Genomic DNA, 12426 nt, shown 5'->3' with positions numbered 1-12426 from the left:
GTAACACTTTCTTTGGGCCTGTTTACACATAGTCACCTTAAGCGCCTAGATTGATCAGATTGCGTCCTATTTACATAAAAATTTCCATAAAATGAATTAAAAAAGAATTCTATTAAGCACACAGTCAGATATAGCGTAGTGTGACCTCCGTAAAGATTCTCATGGTGCTCAGCAAAATGTTCACCCGATGTGACCCACAATTCATTTTGTGATTTCTCCATCCATTTGTCTCATTCGTGATTGTTCCGTCCCTTGTGGGAGTGCCCAGCGTTTTTATGCTGATGTTTTTACATTTTGGGAAAACTTTAAATGTGTGGCCTTAACAGCTGCATGTGGCTCTTTGGAAAACTGGATTCTGATAAATCTTGCAGTTATACCAATGCAACCAAATTCATACACAGCTCTGCTAGTTTCATGGCTCTCTATGGGCTCTTTCGGTAACACTTTATGATGACATTTAGTTGCAAGGCATTGATGAGGGATTATTTAATGCTGAACTAATCATTTACAAAACATTAATAAGCAATTAACAAGTGATATGCTAACAATTTTTTTTTATATTTTATTAATTAAGCCCTTTACAAGTGATTAGGTAATGATTTACAAAACATGATTATTCTTTCAAATGATTAATACGTGATATGTTAATATTTTTATCTATGTTTAGTAGATTAAGTTATATATAATTTGCAAGTGATTAGATGTTGATTAACTCATTTGCAAAACATGACTATATGTTCATAAATTTGCAAGTTATCTTAAATAGCATCACAAAATAAGCCTTAGTAAAAGGTTAATACACTGAAAAAAATATTTAAAAAAATTTCAAGTGGTTGCAAGCGATATATTTAAGTTACATTCCAATAGAAAATGTTGTTAGTCTGTCAACTATATTTAAATGTAGTTAAAATATATATTTTTCAGTATAGTTACTAGTTAACTTACTAGTTAATATATTATTATTTATCACTTATAAATCATTGAAATGTCAACATTTCTATTCTAAAGTGTCAACTACTCATCAGTTGTAAATGTTTTACAAACCATGCCTTTTGCAGGTTGTGTGTTGGTACACACTGGGGTGAAAGATCTTCCTATGAAGAGTAAAACATTTACAACTGATGAGTGGATTACACTTTGCAGGAAGTGTTTTATTCATGCATTTACACAACAGGTTTTCAATACTTTGTAGTGTGTACTGCAACGTAAAGGCTGCCTGGTGATGGTGTATTCTCTGACAGTGATGATAAACATATTAACACATCACTTATTAAACATTTATGAACACATAGTTTTGTAAATTATTAGTACATCATTAACTAATCACTTATAAATGCCTTACAACTGGACATCGTTAGTGTTCGTGTTGATTTATAATTTATTTGATAAGTAAACATGTAAAAAGACAATGTAAAGTCAACTGATTATAACAAAATAATTGCTTTAAATAATTGCTTTTTTCTTTCGTCCACCTTAATCAATAAAGATATGTTTTTTCATCAGTCATTACAGGAGCTCTTGAAGAAGATTATTTTTTGTGTGCTGAAAATGTTAAACAAGCAGATCTCTTCAATCATTCTTATTGTTAATTATTATTATTATTATTATTATTATTATTAAAAGAAGTAGTAGTAGTAGTAGTAGTAGTAATAGACCTTTTTGTTTAGTAAGTATTAAATAAATGCAGTAGTAGTATAGTAGTATATATGTATAAATAGCATCTATGACTAAACTTTTTTTTCTTCCTGACAGAACTTCTTCCCAGAGCAAATGGTTGCCTGGTGTCAGGAAACGAACGGGACCATCCCCCCATCTCAGCTCCTGCAGGTACAACACAGACACGTGTTCTCTTTCCCATCGCCTCCATCGCTCTAACATCAGCCCACACATCTTTGACTTTTTACAAGATAAGACCCCTCTCTTATAATCTAGCTGACAACTGTGTTAATGAACGAAGAAAGACCACATACAACTGAGTTTTTTGTCACAATTGACAAATTATATATGCATATATTTTATATTATAAACCTTTTTCACAAAAGAACATTTCTCTTAATATACACATTTAGTCAGATTTAGCATATCCAGTTTAAAAAATATTACTTTTAATCAGCGGTTTGTTAGCACGTTCAGACCTGTGTTAAAACCTGTATTTCACACAGGAAGGAAAACTAAAAGTCTTAGTTTTGGTTCTGTTTAATTTATTGAACTTTCAGTTGTTTTCCTCTTTTACTTACAGAACTTCTTAAACTCCAGCAGTTGTCCTGAGATCCAGGGATATTTGTACGTGAAAGAAATGGGCAGGAAATCATGGAAGAAACTGTACGTGTTTTTAAGACGGTCAGGGTTGTACTTCTCAACAAAAGGAACGTCAAAGGTAAGATATCTTTTATACTGGTGCAAAAAAAAAATCATGCTTGCTTTATTCATAAAAAAAAACAAAACAAGCAAAAAAACCCTAGTCTGTTCTACCAGTTTACATCATGTACAAGCCTCTGTTAATGTCATCAGGTGCTGGTTAGAACCACCCCTCCCCCATTTCTGAGTGCTCTTTTAGTGCCCTCTCCCCTCCTTATCCATTAAATGACATGAGCTGTTGGTTGATCTTTCACAGGAGCCCAGGCATTTACAGCTACTAGCAGACCTGGAGGACAGCAATGTCTTTACAGTAATAACAGGGAGAAAGTTGCACAATGCACCGACTGACTTTGAATTCTGCATAAAAGTAAGTTTACGTGACCTGTTATCAGAACTCTTAAGCTCTGAAAAGTTAAATGTTAAACATTCGACACAAACGCAGTCTAAAAACCTTTAAGCATTACACTTACTCCAAAAAAAATCTTGTTAAACATTTCACGCTTCAGTTAGCAGAGCGACTAATGTCGTGCATTATGATTATTTGCAGCCTAATAAAGTAAGGAATGAAGTGAAAGAACTGAGGATGTTGTGCGCAGAGGACGAGCAGAGCAGAACATGCTGGATGACGGCCTTTAGACTCTTCAAGGTTGGTGGTGGAAACACATTTCCCTGGCTGATGGACCTGTGACTTTTTTGGCTGATTTAGAAAATGAAACACTGCCATGTTACATCTGGGCGGTGGAACCTGGGTCTTTTAACTGACTGCGCTAGAACCCGCAGTCTTTCCCTGTCTGATCTAAAACCCACATCCTTTCCCTGTTTTCATTCTGGTTTATTTAACCTTAACTTTTTCCTTAAATGATCTAGAACCTGATCTGATCTGATACGATACGTCTTCTTTTTACTGGCACTTTTAAAGATCTCTGCACGCTTTCTGTGGTTCACTTCAAAACTAAATTTTAGCTAACTGAGCTAGAACCCACAGCTTTTCCCCTAGTCACTCTAGGATTTGTACCCGTTCTTTAACTGATCTCCAGTTGAACCTGCAAACTTTTCCTGGCTGATCTAGAATGCTCACCTTCTCCAGGTTGATTTAGATCCCCCTCTCTTTGCCTGATCTAAAATCATCTTCCCTTGGCTATTCTAGAAGCTACTAATTTCCCTGACTAATCTAGAAGCACTTGTTCTTTCCAGAGTCTTAGCCTTTTTCCTGACTGATTTACAACCCATATATATTTCAAGGCTTATCCAAAACCAACATCCTTTCCCTGACCGATCTACAACACACACTCTTTCCTTAGCTGTTCTAGAAGGTGCATTCTATCTCTGGGTGATTTAAAACCCCAGGCTGATCTAGAACCTGCACCCTTATCTGAGCTTCTGACTGTTCTAGGGCATCTGCAAAAAACATCATTCAGTAACGTTCTACGCATCAGATGTAAACGATGTATGATGTTGTGTACTCAAAAGGGAAAAATGACAAATGTTTTCAAATGTAGTTATGAAAATGAGCACCTTACACTTGCAGCTAATGCTGATGTCATCAGAGTATATTTAAGGAGCAAAATCACATTTTTAAATTTTGATTGACTTTAAGGAAAACACTATGAACAATTCTTATGTTTTATTGTGGTATGTTGTTAAAAAGTATCTTTCTTCTTTTGAACCGTTTAACAACTTTGCACCGTTTTTTTCCTTCCTTATAGTATGGAATTTCGCTCTATCAAAATTACAAGATCCCCCAGCAGCGAAAAACCTTGCTTTCACACTTCTCCGCTCCTGTGGTAAGACACTCGCTCACTTAATCTTCTGCATTCTCTCTCTCTTCCTCCCTACCTCACAGATGGAGCATTAATCAGACATGTGTCAGTATGTGGGCCATGATGTCACATTATGGAATGATTGTTCGAGTGTTGGCAGCGAAGTTATTATTACAGCTTGTCCTATGGATATTATGCAATGCTGACAATTTGAGAAAAAAATTATAATAACAGAGATCAATCCACCCATGTTCATGTTACGCTTAAAACGTTTTGACTACTGCCTACTGGTTTAGAACATGCAATAATTATCGAAAGACACCACATCTGTAATATGCCAAACAAAGTCGCTGTAACTTCTAATCTTCTTCTACAGAGGAGTGTCTCAGAGAATTCTCTGGTAGCCATGGATTTCTCAGGGAGGATAGGCCGAGTGATTGACAATCCTGTGGAGGCTCAGAGTGCTGCCATGGAGGAGGGACATGCCTGGAGAGTCAGTTCCAATAATCCTCTTTGTTTTGATTGTTCAGTTATTCGATTTTAAAAATATCTACCAGATGTTCAATGGTGATCTAGATGAGTTACGTGCATCATGTCTCTAAGCAGTGTTTACCAGCGCAGCACGGATAATGCAGATGTAAAATTTGTCAGATGTGCAAGTTAGTTACTGCTTAGTGTTTTGTAATCAAATTAGCAATGGTGTAGAATTTTTTTAAGTTGATTGACTGTGTGGTTTATGTCTCCCTGTCTTTTTTTCAGAAGAGAAGTCAGCGTATGAATATACTAGGAAGCCCCAGCCCATTACACCCCTCATCATTAAGCGGAGGTACGTTTTAGAGTGTTCAAATCAGTACATATAGCCTTTGTAAAAATAAAAGACTTCTTTTAAATACATGATAAAGTAAAGTAAATAAAAATGAATATATGTATTTGATCGAAAATAGGGTACAGTAAAATAGTCATTCTTAGAATTGGATGGCAAAACTGTATTTTTAGTAGCAATTACTTCAGTCTTCAATTTCACGTGATCCTTCAGAAATTATTGTAATATACTGAAACATTACTTATGATCAATTTTAAAAACCTTTGTGCTTAATATGTTTGTGAAAACCATGGTACATGTATTTTAATCAACTGAAAGTGAACTGTCACTTTTCATCACAAAAAATATATTTTAATGTAAATCAAGGTAGTATGTTTAGTACAAACCTTTTGGCTGGTAATGTAAATAAATGTAACATTTGATTTAAAAAAAGCGTGAAACAAACAGTTCTTGATTACTATTACTATACATCATATTCTTAATAAGAACAGTTCATTTATGTCAGGTCATGTAGATGAAATTCTTCCGATTTAAGAATGTCCAGTATATGCCTTTAAAGGAAAGGTACCCTCTAATATGCAAAGTACTCCATAGAAAAGTGCTTATCATCATCCTTGTCTTAAAGGCATTTTGTATCTCTGATCCAGTTATCCACAGAACTCAGCTGTGGTTTCACGGTCGTATTTCACGGGAGGAGTCCCACAAGATGATCCATCAGCAGGGAAGAGTGGATGGGTACATATCATAGCTCAATAAGTTATCCTCAACAACATTCTGGATGGTTATCTGTTCTAACTATGCAAGATATACTTACACATAACTGTCTTTTGTTCCTTCTGCAACAGAATGTTTCTCTTGAGGGACAGCCAGAGCAATCCTAAGGCATTTGTGCTTACAATGTGTCACCACCAGAAAATCAAACATTTCCAGATTTTACCGGTAAGACATGATAGTTTCCTGTACTCACAACATGCGTCAAGTGTTCCAAGCATGCATGTGATTTTTTTGAAAACGACCTCGTTGAAAATGAGCGTGAAAGACAAGAAACTTACATTGCTCAAGGGCACAGAGATGAAAATGTTTGGCCAATGCATTGCAAGCTCGCAGCACACTGTACATAACAAGCATTCTTGCTTTGCTGTGTCTGTAACAATCCTCAAAATAGGGAGGGCGATGGAGTTAAACATCAAAAGGTTGAGTCTTTAAACTGTGTTATTAATCAGGTATCTGGCTATAAACATGTCAGCATGACTTCAATTAACATGCTCAGCAAGAATCTTTTCAAATCGTAGCCCTGCCAGTAGAGAAACCTCGCCATAGAAGCCGACAGTAAAATTGCATGAATTTAAATTGCAGCCTGACACATTTCAGAATGCATAAAGGTTTCATGTTTTCCGTTTCCCAGTGTGAAGAAGACGGTCAAATGTTCCTGAGCCTCGACGATGGCGCCACCAAATTCACGGACCTGATCCAGTTGGTGGAGTTTTACACGCTAAACAGAGGAGTTCTGCCTTGCAAACTTAAACACCCCTGCACCACTGTGGCCTTATGACCTCCATTTGCCTGATTCCGCCTAAAGACAAACACTCAGACGCCGTGTGCTGTGGTGTAATGCTGTGCTGCTGGGACGGAGAAAAGCACACCGCGAGAGCAACTCTCTATCAACGAGAGAGGAAATCAAAAAGAACAGGCACGTACAGGACCAGCAAGAAATAAAGAAAAAGCTTGGAAATAAAGCTTGTGTGCTAGCTGCTGAAGAACCTCTCAGCCACCTGCACACTCGACCGTGGCCAGAGCAGGTTCTCAGGACAATCATCCAGAGGGAGTCTTCAGGATCCGCGGTCTTAATCGTGCAGATAATGGTTTGGGAAGACCAGCAGAACACTCGTAAATCGCATTTGATTTCATTTTGCACTCATAAACCAGGAAAAACCAAGCTATGGAAATTGTTGCTTTCATAAATCAAGCAGATTTGATTCGAGAATGTTCTGTGAGATGCGGGCAGCCGTTTGGTGGTTTCAGTACTGTGAAAAGACATTGCCGTTCATTTCGTGCTTTCTATCGTTTTCGCCCGGTTAATCACTAGAATATTTAGACATTTGCTTTCTTTTTATTTGCTCATAGTGTTGAGCAAAGAACTCTCGTGCATGATGCATTTGGCCTTTTTTTTTCTCCATGTTAAACCCTTTTCCCCTTCGCAAAACATAACCTGCAGCACTCTCTACTGGCCATAACGAGAATTAATGCGTCCCTTCACTCCTTTAAGGAATAGTTGGTCTCAAAAATGAAATTGGGTTATTTACTCACCTTATTGTTCTACAAAAACCTTTCTTCTTCTCCTTTTTTTGTAGTGCACAGAAAAAGATAAATCTCCACACAACTGTATTTTGTAATTCATAGAGGCCATGGCTTTTAGTTTCCAGGACGAAAAGCACGACTTATATGACTCATCGCTATATTTCAAGTCATACGACGGTATTGTATTCGAGACCACAAGAATGTTGAGTCCGAGTCCAAGTGTTCCAGTGTGCATGACAACTCAAGAGTCTAGTCTTGAGTACAAAAACACTGCCACACGATAGCTTTGTTTGAGGAACCATCTAAAATTTTAAAGTCAAGCCAAATTTAAGACCAGCTTATATCTGATTTTGGAAAGACATGAAGGTGAAAAATGATGGCTAAATTTAGTTTTTGAGTGAACTATTCCTTTAAACATGAGTTTAAGAACATGGCCTGACATGACCGCCACATCCTTTTTGGAACGGTGCCTTGATTTTAAAGAGGAGTCTGTTGAGAAATAACCACTAAACCCTCTGCTGGGAACTCCGCTGTGGGTCGCAGTCTACCAGGAGCTAGATCAACAAACTGGAATCTTTAGAACTGCTGTCATCTTTAGTCCCAGCTCCAGTCTGTTTTTGTTGTTGACTTTCTAGTTTTCTCTCCACGTTTCAAAAGATTGTTTCGAGGACAGCACACTGTGAAGCTCGGGCTAAGAACACCCACAGAAAGATGGGGTTCGAATTTATAATCTGCCTTGTCCATGGTAGCAGTAGGTACAACGGATTTGTAAAGATACTTTTTTTTGTACTTGTGACGCAATGTAAAGAAAGAGCCATGTTTTTAGTTTGTACCTATATTGTATTAAACTAGATAGAGAGGGCATAGCCACCACGTCTACAAGTTCACCCAAGACACCAGTGCAAATGACGCAATCGTTTTTTTAATTATTGCTTCAACAAATTTATTTATTTATCTGGATTTGATTACTTGAAATTTAGTTTAGTTTTTTCGCAGCGCTGTTCAATAATATTCTTCCACATTTTTATGTATTTTTTGGACCTCGGTTATTAACTACACCCCGTTTCTTGAATCTTTTAGCGCTAATTCTTCATCAACGTCCTATTATAGTACACCGTCTTTATGGCCTGTATTAATGGTAGAGCCTGTAGAGCCTGTTCAGTGGGTGGTAATGTTGTGTACGTTACTGTCCATTGCTAACCTGACACGCTGCAAAACAATGCTTTTCCAGCCAAAATATCTAAAAAAATCTTAAATCAAGCAAAAATGATTGTCTTGTTTAAGCAAATAATCTGCCAATGGAGTTGAAAAGTTTTTTTTTTGCAGTGTGCACTATATTGAAAAATATTCCAGTGGACAAAAACACAAGCTAGCACACGATATGGTGCAGCCCATTGAACAGACATGTATTCCAGACAGCTTTGTTTCCATTTACGTTAGATGAACTATGGTGTCTACGCAATCAAGAACTATTAGCAAATTTCATATTGTTGTCTATAAAAAATAGTAGTCACAAAGTAACATTAGGCTGTTCATTCAGATGCATTCTAAGATAAGGGATGAGGTACAGTGAGCCAGTTTTCGCAAAAAATAAAATAAAATCTTGAAAGGGCAATCCTGTATTTTGACCGTACATTATGCTGCTTATTACATGGCTACTTACAAATAAAAAAGTAAATAAAACAAGAAATATTGATTTATGTGATTATGTGACAAGTGATAAAGTATCTCAGAGAGCCATGTAATAAGGATATGATCTCAGTCAGTCAGGTAGTACTTAGACCTCATTGGATGATTTAACCACAGAAATAGGCCGCAGGGCTTAAGTCAGCGCTATTATTATTCACTTGAATATCTTTCTCAGTGTCAGTTAAGTTAATTCAAGCCTTGAGGACGAGTGTATGTCAGCGTTGATTTAGCTGCAGTTTGGGTGGGTCGTACGTTCACCAAAAGACACAAGCATACACACGCAAGCTTTCTGAACTTGACATTATTGTCTTTATTTTTTTCAGGGTTTGATAAGTGAAGCTATACAATCAGCCAGCCAAGGACTAAACCAACAACATTTCAGCTATGATGCTATTCATTAGCATATTCTGTAACCAGTTTCCGTATACTACAATACCAGTGTAACAGCGTATCAGGAATATTTTCACCTGGTTCAGACAGATGGATGTATTGAGTTTAGAGGTTATCGATTTTTTCCTGGAATCATTTAACAATAAAAAAAAGAACGATTTTTTTTTTTTTTTTTTTGTATTTTGCCAGTGAGGAAGTTGTAGGATTCTTAAAGGCTAGTTTACTATATGTTACTGGTGAATCACCTGTGTGAGTAAAATTGATCTGTAGGATAGTCTGAGCACCATTAGCGCTTAACCTACTTGTTAACTAGTTGGCCGTTCAGTATAAAAGTGAGTGTGAGCAGGATTTTTGTTCGCAGACACTCTGGGAGTTAATACAGTAAAACACACGCATTTATTTCTTTTGCAACATCGTTTCGTTTTCACATATATCATGTAACATGCAGCTCAACGGGACACTATAGTTACAATCCATTCATGTACAAATGTTCAAGTTTGTAGATACCACACTGAATTTTTGGATACAGATTTTTTTTTTCCACAATGGCATATAAAATGAAGAAACTTGACTTATTTTAGTGCATTTTTATTATTTGGTTAAGTGTGTAAATATGGAATCTATTCTATTTTGTGTTGCTTTGTCAAGCTAATTGACCTTAAAGAATATGTTATGTTTGCATTGAGCTGACGGAAAACTGGACTTTGAACTCCTTTAGTCATTGAAGGTCATTATTAAGCTAGTTTTAAAAACTCATTATTCTTACAAATACACTTATTATGAAAACGCTAACCGATTTTTGCCTTGTAGATATTGTAGAAATGTTTCTTTAATACGAATCAAAGACAAATGTTTTTTTTTTTTTGGATTTTCCCCATTGCTGTTTGAAAGAAGCTGGTGGCAGCATCTGCGAAATGTGTAATCTGTTGAGAGTTTATCGGTGAAAGAAATAAATGTCATTTTTATATTTAAAAGAAATGAATGTAACTGGGTTGCTCAGGGTTGAAGTGGAGGCTGTTTAAAACTGGTCCTGTGGACCGGCAAGACTTCTTCTCTGTATTTTTCTTTTTATTAAACTAACATTGTACTTCTTTTTATTGAGTCTTTGACCACACCAGACCTCTATTATTTCCCCCTTTTTTTTCTCTAAATGAATCTCTGGCCTTCGATATATGCTAGTTTTGTCAGCAACATCTGTATCATATAGCTTCCACCCTTTCTTAAAGGGACAGTTCACCTAAAAATAATCATCATTCGCTTACCCTCAAGTAGACGCGTTTTTTTGCCCGTGCAGCGAAACAGAGCAGCTTGAACGTTCTGCTATATCACTCCTTTTTTACTCCATATACATTTTTTTGGATGAACTATTCCTTTCTGCATATCAGGTGCCTCGAAACCCTACGGTCCACCCTCTCTCTTCACTAATGTCGGCTTGAGAGGGTGTTCCTACTCAGGTTATGGTTACTGATCTCGAATTCGTGACCATTTGTCACTAGCATCAGTTCTGATGAAAGAGGAGGTCGTGCTTTTGATTACACTGTTCATGTTACATAGTAATTGCGTTATGCATATTGCAATGATCTTAATGTGTAATTATGTGGATCTGCTTTTAATTACTGCTATCGTCTTGAACCACAACAACACCTAATGCGTGTAACATGGACGCTGTAATGTAAAGCAATACTTCTGTGACTTTTTTCATGCCATAATCAGTACCTTCTCCCAACTGTCAGTAATATTTCCTGAGCTTTGCGCATGTTTGTTTTTGTTTTTTTTTCGATGCAAAACAATACCATGACCATAAATGTAAGTAATATAGAGGTAAATATGAATCTATGTCTTTCAGGGAATGAAACAAACAAACAAACAAACAAAAAGATGGATAGAAAAAAAAGGTTTCTTCTTTTCAGATTCTGTATTGATAATGTGTTCTGCTTGGTTCTGTAAATAGCTGAATGGCTTACAAATTCTAATTGTAACCTTTTCAGGTATTTTTGTACAAATAAGGGACTGATATATTCTGTTTAGAATAAAAATTAATTGATTGCTATATGTCAACGTGTGTTGATATTACCCTAACAAGCAAACTTTACACGCTTGCAGTGTTCATTTAATAAGTGATTAGCACTTTATACTTGTGTTGTAGTTTTTGGTTTTTTTTATTATTTGCCAAACCCTGCCAAGATTGTATTGCTTTAGGTAAGATGTATTTGCTTAATCTATTTTATTCACAGTAATTCGTGTTTTTTAATAATAAATTAAAACTAAAAGACTGAATGAAGACAGTGAACAATTAAAATTAGTTGTTTTCTCAATTTTAATTTTAAGAAAGAGAAATATTAAATTAATAAATATAAAAAATAATGGCAACAATATTATTAATTTAAATATTATATATATATATATATATATATATATATATATATATATATATATATATATATATATATATATATGTGTGTGTGTGTGTGTGTGTGTGTGTGTGTGTGTGTGTGTGTGTGTGTATAAATGTTGAAAATATCCTAATCAATACATGGACCACCATCTACACGCTACACAACTAGAATCATAAAGTTTTTAAATGTTACCGAGTCATGATTTGCAGGTATTACACAACATTACACAACAAACCTACATGCTATTATTTTGAAGAATCGCCTGTACATCACATTTTGATGCACGACATATTCATGACCACTAGAGGGCAGACAAATTCAGAAACATCCCCACCTGTTGGTTAAAAAGCTTGATTCTTTCCTCTGTTTGGTGTCCAGTAACTAAACTAGTCCTGTGCATCCTGAGCAGAACTCACACATTTTATGTTAATTATAAGGTTGTCACTGTGACAAGAGCAACTGTGCGACGGTTGTGTCAGGACATGAAAAATGCGCTTTAAAGAAGTGTTGAATCTCGAAATTGGTCCAGCTATTTAAGGATCGCTCAATTTAGATAACAAGCAATTTTACTTGATTTTAAGAATAATGTGATTTGCCCTGAACTGAAATACAGAAACTGGCCTACATTTACATTGCATTTTTATCACCACTTTGGAGCTGACAAGCAGGCACACTTTTTTAAACCGATTCGTGGTGATATGATTAGGCCTAT

The 12426-nt window shown here is 36.0% G+C and overlaps 1 protein-coding gene across 7 annotated transcripts in view; it reads left to right on the top strand.

Moving 5' to 3' along the window:
- The window catches only part of grb10b (growth factor receptor-bound protein 10b), a 63400-nt gene extending 52030 nt beyond the window's left edge, over window positions 1–11370 (top strand). For all 7 annotated transcript variants that reach the window (XM_043260661.1, XM_043260658.1, XM_043260660.1 and 4 more), the window contains 10 exons: window positions 1753–1827; window positions 2240–2377; window positions 2615–2725; window positions 2906–3004; window positions 4065–4142; window positions 4495–4611; window positions 4878–4944; window positions 5589–5676; window positions 5787–5880; window positions 6347–11370. In XM_043260661.1, the coding sequence (XP_043116596.1) occupies window positions 1753–1827; window positions 2240–2377; window positions 2615–2725; window positions 2906–3004; window positions 4065–4142; window positions 4495–4611; window positions 4878–4944; window positions 5589–5676; window positions 5787–5880; window positions 6347–6493 (1014 nt within the window). In that variant the 3' untranslated portion in view covers window positions 6494–11370. The remainder of the gene's footprint in view (window positions 1–1752; window positions 1828–2239; window positions 2378–2614; window positions 2726–2905; window positions 3005–4064; window positions 4143–4494; window positions 4612–4877; window positions 4945–5588; window positions 5677–5786; window positions 5881–6346) is intronic.
- The last annotated feature ends 1056 nt before the right edge of the window (window positions 11371–12426 follow it).

Source organism: Puntigrus tetrazona, chromosome 16 (genome assembly GCF_018831695.1).
Source record: "Puntigrus tetrazona isolate hp1 chromosome 16, ASM1883169v1, whole genome shotgun sequence".
In the NCBI taxonomy this organism is placed as follows: Eukaryota; Metazoa; Chordata; class Actinopteri; order Cypriniformes; family Cyprinidae; genus Puntigrus; species Puntigrus tetrazona.
The sequence above is the reverse complement of the archived record's forward strand: the minus strand, read 5'-3'. Positions and strand labels throughout refer to the sequence as shown.